The 15,488-nt window shown below is 40.9% G+C and overlaps 1 protein-coding gene across 1 annotated transcript in view; it reads right to left on the reverse strand.

Moving 5' to 3' along the window:
- Nucleotides 1-15,488, reverse strand: part of chd5 (chromodomain helicase DNA binding protein 5) — an 80,414-nt gene that overhangs the window by 12,222 nt on the left and 52,704 nt on the right. Inside the window, exons 20-32 of the mRNA XM_084743444.1 lie at nucleotides 14,244-14,385; nucleotides 13,854-13,985; nucleotides 12,689-12,806; nucleotides 12,452-12,576; nucleotides 12,096-12,342; nucleotides 10,839-11,011; nucleotides 8,989-9,163; nucleotides 6,397-6,483; nucleotides 5,015-5,103; nucleotides 3,438-3,571; nucleotides 1,790-1,934; nucleotides 205-364; nucleotides 13-92 (exon numbers count right to left, since the gene is read on the reverse strand). Of these exons, the coding sequence (XP_084599570.1) occupies nucleotides 13-92; nucleotides 205-364; nucleotides 1,790-1,934; nucleotides 3,438-3,571; nucleotides 5,015-5,103; nucleotides 6,397-6,483; nucleotides 8,989-9,163; nucleotides 10,839-11,011; nucleotides 12,096-12,342; nucleotides 12,452-12,576; nucleotides 12,689-12,806; nucleotides 13,854-13,985; nucleotides 14,244-14,385 (1,807 nt within the window). The remainder of the gene's footprint in view (nucleotides 1-12; nucleotides 93-204; nucleotides 365-1,789; nucleotides 1,935-3,437; nucleotides 3,572-5,014; nucleotides 5,104-6,396; nucleotides 6,484-8,988; nucleotides 9,164-10,838; nucleotides 11,012-12,095; nucleotides 12,343-12,451; nucleotides 12,577-12,688; nucleotides 12,807-13,853; nucleotides 13,986-14,243; nucleotides 14,386-15,488) is intronic.

Here is a 15,488-nt window from a genome sequence, read left to right on the forward strand (position 1 = left end):
AAAATGACTCACTTCCTGCTCTGATGGTTTCTTGTTATCTTGCTCAGTGGTCTCCTTGTCTTCACCGGTGCCCGAGAGAGACTCTGTCTTCTCTACAGTCCAGAAAACAAAAACAACAGCTCAAACTTTGCAGGCTAAAGTACGACCTTCACCTTACAGTTGGAGGAAAATAAAACACGATCAGCTCAGACGCTCCGTCCTGACCTGGCGGGACGGGGGTGCCGGGCTGCGTAGCGACCGGGCTGGCTGGCACCGGGGTGTTGGGGTCAGAAGACAAACTCTCAGTCAGTTTCTTCAGCTCCATGCCGATGGGAATCAGATCTGGAGAACTCAGCTTTCCGTTTACATGCTCAAACTCTTGCACCTACAAAAAAAAAAGAGATTTGTAAATAAAATGAAAATCCTACTGATTCATGATGGCTTACTTTCCTCAAAAAGGGGATCAGGAAGAGCTCCACTGGCATCTGAACTAGTTTGTTTTTACATTGTCTGTATTTGGTTGCAACAATTCATCTTGAATTCAAAATTAGCCAAGTTATAATGTAAATTTAGTTAAAATTCATTTTTTTGTATTGTATTATTTTGTAGTACCTATTCAAGCAACATATATTTGTTGTGTATAATGGTGGCTTTAAAAGTTTAATGCCAATCATGTAGAAAAGATATGTAATATTTTAGGGTTTGTTGAAAAGCTGACATGAAATTGAATTGCTGGCTTTTGTATGGAGAAGCAGCTGGAGGAGTATGAACGAAGAGCTGGAAAAGTGAGAATGTATGAATAAAATTTAAATGTTGAATAAATTAAATTAAAGTCTTTACTAGCTAAGATATTTCCAAAGATGCAAATGTCAGACCAGTTGTACTAAATCACTTTGAAACTGGTGAAGGCAATTCCTGAAGAAACTGGATGCTGGGAAGCTGACGCCAAACTGTGCTGCTAGCTTTAAAAGTTTAATAATGACAAGAATGTATGAAAGATGTGGAAAAGTTTAGGGTTTGTTGAAAAGCTGACATGAAAATGAATTGCTGGCTTTGTAAGGAGAAGCAGCTGAAGGAGTATGAAGAGTTGAAAAAGTGGGAAAGGGTCTAATTAGTATGAATAGGATTTAAAGTATTCAACAATGTGGAACATTATATGGCTCAAATAGAGATTCTGGCTTGAAGTATGAATGAATGAATGAATAAATAAAAGCAGCATGGATAGTGGAGGGATCGAGCATGTGAAAAATAGTGTAAGCTGGGAGCTGAACTGCATTGCTTCACTAATGCATTGCTGGCTTAACTTTGCATGAAGGAGCATCTGAAGGGATAAGAATACATGAAAAGTAAGAATTTTTCTAGTTAATATGAATGGGATTTAACAGTTGAATAACACTCATAATGTATATGGAACATTTTAAAGGTTTGAATGGAATCTCCACCTAAAAGTATGAACGAGTCGTTGAAATGCATGAAAATGTAGAAAAAGGAGAACGAAGAATTGGAGTAACTCAGAACTTCGACTTGGCGCACAAACTTTAAAAGCTCAAAGGCTCAAACTCCAGAAACCACTTGTTAGTGTTTTTCTTTATACCCAGGTGTATACATGGCAAACAAAGCCAACAAAACATCCATATTTGTGGTTTGTATGATGTGTGAAACAGAAAGGCACCCGAAGAGAGCTACTTTTTTTTTGTTTCCCTTTTGCCTGCATTTGCCTCTGCCTGAACAGTTTGACCTACTTTCTCTAATCTCAGCAAGAAGACTCGGCATTCTGTGCTGGAGACGTCTCCGGCTGAATAACCAGTACCTTTTTCCTGACAAGGGACATGACTCCAATCCTGGTGAGGACATGCTGACGAGACAGTCCCTCACGTGGGACTCCATCAGCAAAGGTCTCTGCTCCGTCCGCCCCCGGCTCACAGAGATGTCTCATGAACAGAGACACATAGGCCCTGATGAAACAAAAAAAAACACTTCAGAGTGATTCCTCTGAGGTTACCAACACCGACTCCATATTTTAACATCACGTTTTAAAACTTTACCAGTAGCAGAAGCACTTCTACTGTTAGTAGCAGATTTTGAAAGTAGATTAAAGTACATATAAAGTTAGAACTGATGTCTTTGTTGTGTGCGCTTGAAGACGTCTTGTCAGTAAATTTCTGATGAAACATTTTCACACTTTCTGAGAGTGAGATTTTCTGATTATTGTATTGTGAAACCCTGGAGCATCCCTGGCTCCCAACCTGTGGTCCAGGCCCTCCCTAGGGGGGCTGCCAAAGATCCCAGGGGATCCCCAAGGCTTGGTCTGGTCAGAGGTTGTCAAAATTAGATCACAATTTATACAAATGTCTGTATGCAAAACTGTTTAAAAGATCTTTTTTTTTGTCCTCAATCAAAAAAGGTAAGCTCTTTAACTGTCCACACCTCTGTGACCTCTCACGTTCTGTGATAATGAATCATTATGAGAGTGTCTAAGTTTACTCTGTTGGGTTGTTAAAAGAAAAAAAATGCTAGAAAAGTTTTTCATAGACTGAAGTAGGGGGGGCTCCTAGGACAAAAAGCTGGGAACCACCGCCCTAAAGCACAGAAAATATTAAGTAGTATTCATAGTACTAGTAGTCATAATAACACCAGGATTTTTTTTTTATTTCCCACCTGGCCCGTACTGCTGTTTATCCATCTAGATTTTTTGATCCAGTTACTCAAGATAATCTGCACAACTCGTTGTGAGCAGAACTACTTTCTTTCTAGGAGATACAAAGTAGTTCTGGTAGACTCTACTGCAGAAAGTAGTTCCTACATGAAACGGTGTGGATTATCTTGAGTAACCGGGCCATGACTTTTGGAAAGACACATTTCTGCTGACTCTCTATCCAAATCTCTGCAACTCACACCTAAAAAAAATTTTAGGTGGATGAATAACACTACAAGTAGAGGAAAAATATGGATTTTTAATTTTGGTGGTGAACTGTCCCTTTAAGAGTAACTGTGGTAGTAATAATAGGAAATAGTAAGGACAGCTATAGTAGATAATTAATACTTGAGAGGTGTAAATCCAGGCTGCAGCATCAGTGGTGCCACTTGTATTTGTAATATTAACAGTCCAGTAGTAATCATAGTGATAGCAGTGATTGAGTGTGGGTCCTTCACTTTAAAAATAACAAACAGAACTCGAGGCTAGTTGCATTCTGAATATCTGTTTGTATAATGTTTGGCTCTGGTTCATTCTGAAGAGAAGTAACCCTGAAATCGGCGAGACCAACCGTTTGCAAACTTGATATAAGTGTTCTGGAGCTTTGCCCTGGGCGAACCAATTAAATGTGAGCACTGAATAAAATAGCCCAGAGCTGTCTTTTAACGTGGTGGCGGGCAGCCCTCGACTAAAAAACGCGCGGCGTGAATAGAGAATTTTTAGTTTAATCAAATAACACCACAAGAATATATTGGTGCATTACCTGAACTCGCGCTCACTCTTCCCTCTCAGGTCTCTGACCAGCCAATGGGAGTTAAAAGCATCCTGAGGAGGCATGCCCCAACGCATGATGGCGTTGAGGAAGGCTTTCCTCTGGCGAGCGTTGAACCCCAGGACCTTGCAATGAGAAGAACCCGATTTAGACGGAAAATGGTGTAAGCACAGGAGAGAGCGAGGATGTAAAGTCGCAAAGTTAAAAAGTCAGAAGCAGAGCGAAAGAAAAATGGCACAAACTGAGCGGCTTGAAGAGCAGAACAACACTTCTTTGGAACAATCTGTGGATACTGATTTCTAAGGAGTCTAAATTTACTCATACATACATTAAAACAGTAATAGAGTACATGATGCTGCTTGCAGTCTGTTTTATATTGTAACTTTGATCTTTTATTGATCCTGATTTTTCCAAAATGTCCTTCTATTGAGCACACTTCACAGAGCGCTCCAAACAGGGTACATATTGCTGCAGGAATGAGTCCAAAAACCCATAAACGATGTAGTGTTTTTGCACCTCCAGTTCCCTCGTCTCAAAGTCAATGGATTATTCTGAATGGGTTTTTGGTTAGATGTCTAATATGAGGTCTGTCACATTTGGTGCAACATAAAACATGTCAGTAAATATCCCACTCATTCAGTTTGAAGGTTCTGTCTTAAAAAGGCACTAGAGTCATGTGACTGCGGAGTAGTTTGTCGTATCATCGCCACTTCCGGCAGCTGGAGAACTTCCACATCGAATGTCTCCAGCGCGTTCTCGGGCTAAGCTGGCGTGATCCTGTGCCATGTGGAAATACTGGCAAGCACTGGTAGTAAGAGCATGGAGTCCACATTTGTTCAATACCTGCTGGGCGCTGGGTTGGCCATACCGGCTCACATTACGCCAGGTCCTGTGGGGTCAACCACGCCACGGCCAACGATCTGCAGGAGGCCGAAAGCAAGGAGATACAAGGACCAGCTCAAACCAACACGCTCGAAAGCTCTGCTTCTTTGGAGACAAGATGGACTCCAGGGATTTGACTTTATAGTCGCACCCGAACTCACCAATTGAAACAGAAGTAGAGGTCAACATCAGATATGATGGACTACTGTGAGTTTGTTTATAGCCTAATGTTAGCCTTTTACATCTGGTGATCGGATTCATGCTTTAAAAATAATAAACGTGTTGTTCATTTGTTAAGATTATCTTGCTGCTGAAGTATCATGAACTTCTGTTGTTCGCCACAGACCTTATTTTCTGCACTAATTAAAAAATCCCATGGAAAAATCCCATGGATGAGAGCAGCCACTTCATCACAGGTTAGTTAATGACATTCCTCATAGTTAAACAGCGATATGGTTTTCTCATTTTACGTGTTTAAACTTGCAAAGACCTGGTGGTTGATTCCACCAAAGCAAAGTGCGATGAGTTGCTCTCATCCATCGGCTTTTCATCGAGGGAACCAGAGCGATGCAAACTTCCAGGTTAGTCAACAAAAATACCTGTGGTCATCCCTGCAGCAATTTATACACCTCCACTTTAAGATGCAGACGGTGTCCTGTGAAGGACCTACAGCCTGTAATTAATACCTCAATGCTGCCTCCAACTCGTGCCAGTAACGGTGGCAGAGGTTTGTCTTTCTCACTCTTCAGCTGCCGGCGAGAATGTCTGCGTCCGCCTACGAAAATAAAACCAACAGCATCGTTAGACGGACCTCTCTCCGGTGTCAACGACACGTGTGCACAGTTATAAAATTTATCCTTGATCAAGAATTATTGACCAGAAAATAAAGGTTTTTCAAGGGCTGATTTATAATGCAGATATCCAAACAGAGAAAAGCATAATTTCATTCATGATTATCTCAGCCAGTAACATGATTGAGATGGAATTTTTAGTAATTAATTAATTCTTTGCTTGCGTTTTGTTTTTTCTTTGTATAGCTGAAATGTAGTAATTAAAGTGTTACCTACTAGAACATAAAAAGAGTCGGTATAAGAAGCTAAAGCTTCTGTCTACAGATTTTCAGTCACTTTAATGACTTATTGTTACCTATTGTTGCTTATTTATTTTTCCGTGAAATTGTTAACTATGATCGAAAAAACTATTATTAAAAAAAATTACAAAAAGCTAAAAGTGACAGCTAAGCTAAAGTAATGTCAATACATTACATTATATTCTATACATTACCACATAATACAAGTTAAACAGCAGCCAGCAGTGGTTTTAGATGAGATTTTCTGTCCTTTAAGGAGAGAAACGTGTTCAAATTTAGGCAAACCTTTACAGCAGGAGGCCTGACAGTTAATAATAGAGGGCTCTAACTTTTTCACCATTGTCCCAAAACTCACAAAGAGCGGCAGGGCTGCAACTAATGCTTATTTTCATTTTTGTGATTACTTTCACGATTAATCAGTGAATCATTTAATCTATGAAATACTAAAAAAAATGTGAGACATGCTCATCACAAATTCAAAACCCAAAAATTCATTTACTATCATACATGACCAAAAAAAAAATGCAAAAATGCAACATTTTTTACATTTAAGACACTGGCACTTGTAAATGTTTTGTTTTTGTTTGTTGGCCTAATCCACTCTTGTTTTTCTATTCATCTTATATTTTCTACATATTGCAGTTTTATATTTTTATATATATATTATAAGGCACATGCACCTTTACATGCTTTTTATTGTACATATTTGTCATCACTGTTATTGTTATATTATCTCTTTTATATATTGTAGTAGAATGCATATATTTTTACATAGTTCTTATCTTCTATTTTTATAATTGTGTATTCTTACATATACAGTATGTCTGTTCTTTAATGAGAGCACCTGTAACATCAACAATCCCTCCCGGGGATCAATAAAGTATTTCTGATTCTGTGCACAGGAATCAGCCCATGCAGATTACTGCAAAGTGCTAGATGTCTATCACCACCAAGAAGGTTTTATTTTTATGTTTTTACCTTCGGGTCTCTCCTCGAAGTCTTCGTCCTCGTCCTCGGACCCCACAGAGTACTCCGACTGATTGTCTGAAAGATCATCCTGCCATTCTGAGCCACACATCAAAGAGAAACAGTACATTGCATTCGCTTCTGTTGGTGGCCACCTGAGGGCGCCATGGCACTGCAGATTACTACAGACCACTACTACAGCTGGTTCATGCACATACGGTACCACTCGTGTCCTCTGGAGGGGAGGTGAGAGTGGACTACTCTGCCAGACAATCACTTTACACTTAGAGAGTACTCTAAGCTGTGATGGGCTCTGAAATCTTAACACTCTCGCAGTCGACTACTGTTGAACTGTGGCAATCAGGAACGCAGAGCCACTCTTAAAATACAACTACGGGATATATGTCACTGCAACAGACACAAAAACTGTTGAACTATTAAGGAGAAGTGCTTCAAAGCCCACCGAGAAGACTATATGAATGCACGAGATGAGAGAGAGCTGTAGGCCAGTACAACACACTCTGAGGTGGATTTAATCGAGGTCAAGAGCTCTTGTTGAGACTTACATCCTAAGAGGATTTAATAAACATGGTGATTAATTTCTCTGCTGTTCTTCACCCAAATTATTCCGTGTTAAGATAATGTCACCGTGTTAACTCACTAATGAAGCCGAGCACGTGAAGCTTGGGCAGCAGCTCGAGTGGCTCCGTCCTGTTATTGGATTGGCTGACAGGGTTGTTAGCGACATATCGACATCGATCACGATGTTTATGTCACAACAAGAGCCGCTGACCTGCACTAAAGCCAGCAGAGAGGGTGCTACGCTGGTCTGGACAATATTATCATAAACAGAACAGAAACATATCTACCGTATCAGCTGTTTTGCTTAATGTCACTCATATGACTGGTCATTAAGTATTTAGAGTGTTATTTTTCTGTGTCTTGTGTCTTCTGTATCTTAACCAGAACAAATACAGTGTTAATCTTTAAAGGGATAGTTTGGATAGTTTGGAGGTGGGGTTGTATGAGGTACTCTCCACGGTCGATGTTCTACCTGCAGTAAATCTCAGTCGGCACGACCCCAGTTTGGAGAAGCAGCTGGAGTACCGGTGTAGGAAGCTAAGCAAACATATTTTAGGCGCACAAAAGCATCTGCGTCATGTTAAATGTACGCTATATTCACATTAGGCGTATCATGTCTGTGATGCCGTTTTGGTTCGCCCTTCACCTCACCAGCAGCGTTTCAGAAAAGTTTTTCCCCACCTGATTTTATTGACAGGCTCAGATTTTGTTGTTGTTTTGATTTTTTCCTTGCTTTTGGTGCTCTTACTGTGGTTATACAGGAGGCTACAGAGTTAAATAGTTTATTTTTTGTCTGTTTTTATGATTGTAAGTCTGCATGGGGTCTTTTATTTTGAAAATTGATTCCTAATGCTGTTTCTGTGTCTGACTTCTTGCCCGATCGATCTGCTCTGTGTGGTTTGATGTGGCATCCATCAACAAAAGACTCGGTGCACTGGAGTTGGGCAACTGGATAAATATATCATTGATGATGGGCTAAATCCATCCATGACTGTTTGTTTTTTTTGGGGGGGGGGGGGATTTTTAGGGCAATATTTGTTATTTTATTTTGCTAATGTAATGGTCTCCAGAGTAACGGCTCAGCGCTTGCTGACTGCTGAAAGAGGGGGCGGACTAAGAAAGGCGGTTATGTGAGTTTGAATAAGTGAACAAGCCGATTAAGGTCCTGGTCTACAAATCTTGTTGGCCAGATGTTAGAAAACATGCTTGTGTGCTAAAGACCCCAAGTAATGTCACATCATGATGATTTTGAATGAAAATGAAGATGAAAAACATCCATTCACACTAAATGAAATAATATCACAATTGCAATGTTACTAAAAATAATAGCAATATTGTTTTTTAAATCATATCAAGCGGTTTAACTTCTCTCTGCTTTTCCAAAATGGGGGTGTGTCGACCGCCATCTACTGTAGGTAATACACTGACTGTGGATATGGATGGAAGTACCTGATACAACCCAAACTAACCCTTTAACATGATCTGTTGAGTGGTAATTGGTTGGATGATGTATGTTTTCAAAATGGGAAGCATCTCCCAGAATGCCATTCACAGCAACATTTAGTACTGACTGCTGATGGTTTGCAAACTGCTGTAAAACGACTTGGAGAAGAAACAGATCCAATAAACCTCAAACAGAGCCCCGTTTAGTGGTTTATTTTAGAAAATAATGCCTCTTCTTTCTTAGAAATATGATTTTGGCTCGCGCGCCACATGTTCTCGAGCCAGCTGGTGAAGCCAGTGGCTAACAAGCCAAAACGCTCATCTCCTCTGCATTCTGCATCGCGTGTCCTCGTGTGTGTTTCTGCTCATATTTAAATATGGGCAGGAACACGAAATCCTGGCACCAGCATGTAAAATTAAAATTAGTAATAATAGAACATGGCTGCTGCTTCTAAGCTGCAGCCAATAAATAACTTTGTTTGATTATATTCAAGGTGAACACTTTAGAAATGGGTCTTGGCGAAGGCATGAGGCAAAGTCCTGACAGACGAGCAGCACGTGTGTGTCGACAGCGCCTACCTTGGTCCTCCTGGGTCGTGTCGTTGTAGTTGACCTGCTTCCGGATGCGTTTGCCTTTGCCGAGGTTGCGGGCCAGATCCTCCTGCTGCTGCTCGTAGTGGTGGCGAAGGAGTTTCTCCCAGTAGTCCGGATCCACGTTCTCCTCCTGCTTGATGATCTCCCGCTCCACCTCCTCCTGCACACGGACACACACACAGGCGGATATACTGAACAGTTCAACCTAAAGATAAAAGGCTTAAACAACATCATATCCCTCCGGTTTCATGAGGCATCATTACCTGAATACTGTCATCTTTACACAAGTATTTTACTTAACTTACCTGTGACTATGCCTATGCTTTATTTTCCAGTCTATGCATGTTGTATTTCTCTGTATGCCTGTGTGTTGCACGCTGTCTTACACCTCGTGTCAATATTTTATTGTATAATTATGTTGTAATGTGCCGCTGACAACAACTTAACAAGGCACCGAGTAACAAGGCTCAGCCTCCTGGTGGAACAATTGTGAATTAAAAGTGTCCTGAGAGTTTTGTCACTATAAACAAACACACTATTTGTGTCTCCTCGAGGCCTTACAAACATCAGGAAAGCATTTTTCTACATTATTAAACGTTTAGCGAACCTTTCTTAAACCTGTTTTAAAAGGGTTTGTTTTTTTTTACATGTCCAATGACACCTTTTTCAATGGCCCGGCCTTTTAAAGAAGCAATGTGAGTAATATGGCCAACTGTCGAAGGCAACTCTCAACAAATAGGGGCAGCATATCACCATAGTAACCACTAACTCCTAAACGAATCAGGTCATTTTGTGTCTGTCGTGTTTGCAGAAGCAAATTAAGCTAGATTTAATTCTTTAAAAGAGGGAAACTTGAATTCAGAAAATGTGCGGTACCATAGGTGTGGGAACGTTTCCTTCTTGACATTTCTGTGAGTTTATTTAGTTTATTTATTAAACTAAAAAAAGCTAAGAGGCCTTGCAAAAATAGCAAACTTGCCACTCACATACATCTCCCAGCTAAAACTATGTGGGGATCGGACTATCAACTCTCATACAGGGCATTACTAGAAAGGATGAGCCAGGACTAGCTGGTTAGCATGCTAACTTCAGCAGATATCTCTGCAGCACAACACACAAACATCTCTGAAATAATGTCAATGTCAATGTAAAATTATGTCCACTTACACATTGCACCTTAAAGGTTAGCAAAATGTGCATCATGTGTTGGTAAAACAAGCACCATAACCAATACAAGGACCTCCTGTTTAGCACCACTATTGTGCAAAACCAAGACATGGTCTCTTTAAAGTTATGATGATTTTATATTGTGTCATATTGTTCTTTGGAGTTGAAGTTGTGCAGCTGAATCTAACATATAGAGTCTAGTCTGCTGTACAACATACTGCTGGTCTGATGTTCCCCACAATCTTGGAGGCTCGAGGAGGAGGAGATGAAACACCAAATAAGAGGAATGAGCTGATGAATAAACGAAGGTAAATAAGACATGAAAGTCCACTTTCGCATAGATGACGGACAGCATTCAAGGAGGAACAACTTTGTGGTCGCACCATGTGCAGCCCAGAGAGTGAGAGGCTGTTGGCGGCCTGGTAGAAACTTACACCGGACCTGTGCAAGTGGAGAAGTGAACAACAACAGAGAGGCAGCCACTTTTCATCCAAGCGGCTGTACTAAAACTATCAAACTGAACTGCTGAACTCAACTACTGCACCTTCAAAATCCAGTCACAACTCTGAATAGAAATCTCCTTCCTTTCAAGTTGGGAAATTGCACGGGATTTTAAATCAGAACTCGACAGTCTCCGTTCTATTTTTGAGACCCCGCTTCATTCTCACCTCTCCGTCCTCTTCTTTCACCACATACTGGGCCACCTTGAAGGAGCTCAGGTACTCGTTCATGTTCTGAATCTCGGTGTCTTCGGTGGCGTCCTGGCTGCGGTCCAACAGCTTCGAGATCGCATCGTCATCATAGTGAATCACGTTGCCCTCCTCGCCGTCTTTGTTGTCACCTGTTGATGAGAAGCTGTTATATCAAACTTACATAAAACCTTTATATTCATTTGACACAAACACCGGACAATTTTTTTTTTATATGAAGTCAACAACTTTTAATATTTGAGAACATTTTACTAACCTGTATGAAGCCAATAAAGCTTAATTACTTCAACACCAATTAACACACACATTGTCTCTTCATGTAAATATTTAATAGCTGAATGAACTGAGTTTTTACCAACTCATTTTTTGTACATACAATTTAGTAAAAATGCGTCAAAGCAACATTTATTTTTAGAGTACAGGCCCGGCATATTAGCATACTTCACAGCATGCATTTCGTGAGAGTTAAAACTCTCTTGACACCCTTCTTTTTTTTTTAATAATTATTAGTTTACTGGCTTGTGCAAACGCTCCAATAGAAGCAGCTCCATCTGCAAGCTGATTGTGCGAAATGAGGACCTGAGCGAAGGTAAATCTAATTTGTCTGAAATGTTAAATAAGGCTTTAAACTAATTACCGAGCCTAACTTCAGTTAACTTACATTTTTAAATGAATCAGCTCAAACTTATTTACTTTGCACATTAAAACTTTTGTGTGCAAGCTGTTTACAATCAGCTTTTAAGATGAGTGAATTGCTGATTCACAGACGTTTTGGATTTTTTTTTTTTCTCGTTTTGTTTTCCTTCAGCGTCTTTTCTGAGATCAGCAGCCTCTGCTCATCTCCACACACTTTTACTTTGTGAGTAGCTCACTTTTGTGGAAATATAATATACCTATTCAACACAAACAGCCCAAGAGGAAACACCATCTCTGCATTTGACAGTGAAAGAATAAATGGAAACATATTTCTGAGAAATATAAGAAACAACAAAACCCCCAAAGTGTCTCAACCAAGTTCTCCTTTGTTTGCTAATATCAAGTGTCAAGTCAAGTCAATTTTATTTATAAGTCTTGGGGTAGTTTTCATATAGAGCAGGTCTAGACTGTACTCTTATTTAGAAAGACCAAACACTCCCCACCATGAGCAATCACTTGACCACAGTGGCGAGGAAAAACTTTCTCTTAGCTACAGGTAGATCTGGTGAATATACATACCCATAGTTCGTGCTGCTTCCATTTCATCCTTGAAAAGCTCCTCGGTGCCGAACTTGAGGATATCGTCCAGTTCCTGTTTGGACATGGAGCCGGTTTTGGAGCCCAGGCCGGGCCGCACCACCAGGTGGGTCAGCATCATCTTCCTCTTCGCCACCTGAGTGATTCGCTCCTCCACTGAGCCCCGCGTCACAAAACGATAGATCATCACCTTCTTATTTTGGCCGATGCGGTGAGCTCTGCTAAAAGCCTGGGAGGATTAAATTAAAGATGGGGCGAGAGGAGGGGGCAGTTACGGGACAGGTAATATCAAAGATCTGCTGGTTAAAACATGCAAAAGTCTATGTGAAAGTCTATACTTGTATGTCATTGTGAGGATTCCAGTCAGAGTCGTATATGATGACAGTGTCCGCACTCGCAAGGTTGATGCCGAGACCTCCGGCTCGTGTTGAAAGCAGGAAGCAGAACTGCTGAGCGCCCGGTGCTGCGACAGAAACCGAAGCAGACGGACGGTCGGTTTGTGAGTGACAGCCATGTAGAGGGAGACACGCGTCAATACAAACTCACACAGATAGATTCTGGATTAACACACTCACCATTGAAGCGGTCAATGGCCTCCTGCCTCAGGCCTCCAGTAATCCCTCCATCAATACGCTCATATTTATAACCCTCGAACTCCAGAAAATCCTCCAGCAGATCCAACATCTTTGTCATCTGTGAAGACCGTGAGATTTATGTGAGGATCAAACTAAATGGAACTGTTAATGTCTGCACTTTGACTTAAAATTATCTTAGGTGTTTAGAGTATCAGCTGATTCAACACCTACAGCTGACGTTTGCACTGGAACGGCCAAAATACAGAGGGATGGATTTTCAATGTGTCGTGGCCACTGGTCAATAAAAGCTGCGGCTTCTAGTCCAAACACAATCACCCTCATGCACAAATATTTTCTTACTTTGCCCTGAGAGGAAAATAAGAAAATCCTATGTGGGATTCAAGAAACGTGCGCTGACAGTGAGTCTGTTCTTACCCACCTGAATAAGTTGATTAATCTTAAATTGGAAGTTTGTAATTAGCATAAAGAAAAAGTCCAGTAAATCCATTTAAGGGCAGAGCAACAAGCCGCTGATATTTGACAGGTGACGTTAAACACAGAAAAAAGAAGAAAGGAAACGGGACAGAGACGACACCGCGGGTTTCTCTGTTGGCGTGCAGCAGGTGCAGCAGGTTGTGTGCTCGCCCACAACGTATGAGAGGAGATGGTGCCTTGATTTTTACATGAGTACCGTGGATTTATCTCGTCTGCTGAGCAGCGGCGCTGTGTGTCCACAGCTGTCCGCTTGGGAGTAATCCAGCCTTAATACTGGTTAAACAGTGGACTGGGACGTGTCACCAAACTCTCTCTGGACAGCCAGTGATAGCGAGGAGTAGTTACAGATGAGGTGGATTTGATGGTTTTGTCTCTGATCTAAATTTAGGCTCCAGAACGGCTCACAGGATTTGAAGAATCTGTCTCGGTAGCCTAATAATCTTTAAGTGCAATATTTAAAATGATTAAATTTTAATACTTTGTTTTCTTAATCATTATTAACATTTCACAGCACAAAATGTGAGTATTACGTTTGTGCATGTTGAGATGCGTGTAGTCGAGGGTGATGAATGCCACAAAAGTTCTTAAATTGCTCACACGCACGATTTAAGATCGAATCTGTTTGAGCAAAGGATTCATGCATGAGGTCCAACATTTATTCGACTGTTACCTGAGAGAAAATGAGAACTCTGTGTCCTTCATCTTTGAGTTTCTTCAGCATTTTCTGAAGCAGTGTCAGTTTTCCTGAGGACTTCACCAGTAGGTTGCCATCATATGAGCCATTGGGCAAAACAGGAGCTTCCTGCAGAGACAAAAATCAAATCCAGGTGTCAACAAAAGACGAAGAAGATTTGTTAAGAATAATTAAAAGCTTTACGCCACAGTATATTTCCATCCTGGTGATAGGGGCTGCAGTTTTGTGGCACACAGGTTGGTATCGAGTTGAACAGCCGTGGTTTCATCTCCCCACAGGCTCTCTCTTCCCATGCCATCGACATTTGATTTCAAAACTTTGCACTCAGTATTCAGATCAAATATTTAAGTGAAGTTGGAGCCTTACCACAGCAGCCACGGGGAACAGGTAGGGATGGTTGCAGCACTTCTTCAGGTCCATCATAATGTTGAGCAGGGACACTTGGTTCCCTCCACCTTTAGAGTTCAGAGCTTCAAAGTTCCGCGTCAGAATAAACTTGTAATATTTCCTGCAGAAATCAGATTGAATTAGCAAAAGAGATAAGACTTAAAAAACATAATCAAGCACTGCCACTCTTTAAACATAGTCCACCACTTTGGAAAAATAAACTTTTGACCCTGATCTTGTGATTAAAAGCCTTGGATAATTACTTCACACCGGAATTCACTTTATCGGCGCTGTGAAGTGGAGATCACAGGCTAATGTTGTGTATTTAAGACCTTAAGCCTCGACAATAAGCAAAGGTGAATTAAAGCGACGAGGAACTTTCAGATTTTGTTTAATTTCGAGGCCCCTGTGGGCAAAAGCAGCAGCAGCGTTTCCACTGCAAAATATAGCATCAAAAATAAAATTATCTAAATAAAAATCTCCTCCTGCTTCTGCTAATGTACGACTCGCTGTGACTCAGCCTTGGAAAATGTAAACACAGACTCATATCATCTGATTTCAAGGAGAATCCAACCTGGTGGCCAGCCGATGCTCTTGTGGATGGTCTTGTTAACTTATGTAGGTCGTATAGATGCATGAGTAATAAATTAAGACTGTCTCCTAACAAGTTAAGGCTCCTTGTAGTGGCTTTATATTATTTCCAAAAATGTCTAAATTAGGCCTGAATTCAGATACTTTAGCTTGTGCATAGAGAACATGTAACTGCATCCAGATAAAACCTACATGACAGAAAGTTTAACTTGCTTTTTCTAATTTACATTTAAAGGGATAAATCACTGCAAAATCAAGAAGACACATTTTCCTCTTATCTGTAGCTCTGTTTTTCTATCTAGATTGTTTTGGTGTGAGTGAGCCGAGTTTTGGAGATATCAGCAGTAGAGATGTCTGCCTTCTTGCCAATATAAAGGAATCCCGTGGCCCTCGGCTTGCTGGTGCTCAAACCACTCACCAAAAAATCATTTGAAAAACTCGACGGCAGTCTGTTTTGAGCAATCGTGACCTGGTTACTCAAGATAATCCACAGACCTTGTTGCGAGCAGTTTCATAAGGAACTGCTTTCTTTGCACACCGTCATGAACACAAGCCTCTCATCCACGAGTGGATGAACTTTTTCGGGTCGGGATTTCATGAAAGAGACTGGGTTTGGCTTTTTTATTTCGTGGC

Source organism: Lutjanus erythropterus, chromosome 2, assembly GCF_056507025.1.
Source record: "Lutjanus erythropterus isolate fLutEry1 chromosome 2, fLutEry1.hap2, whole genome shotgun sequence".
NCBI classification, from domain to species: Eukaryota; Metazoa; Chordata; class Actinopteri; order Lutjaniformes; family Lutjanidae; genus Lutjanus; species Lutjanus erythropterus.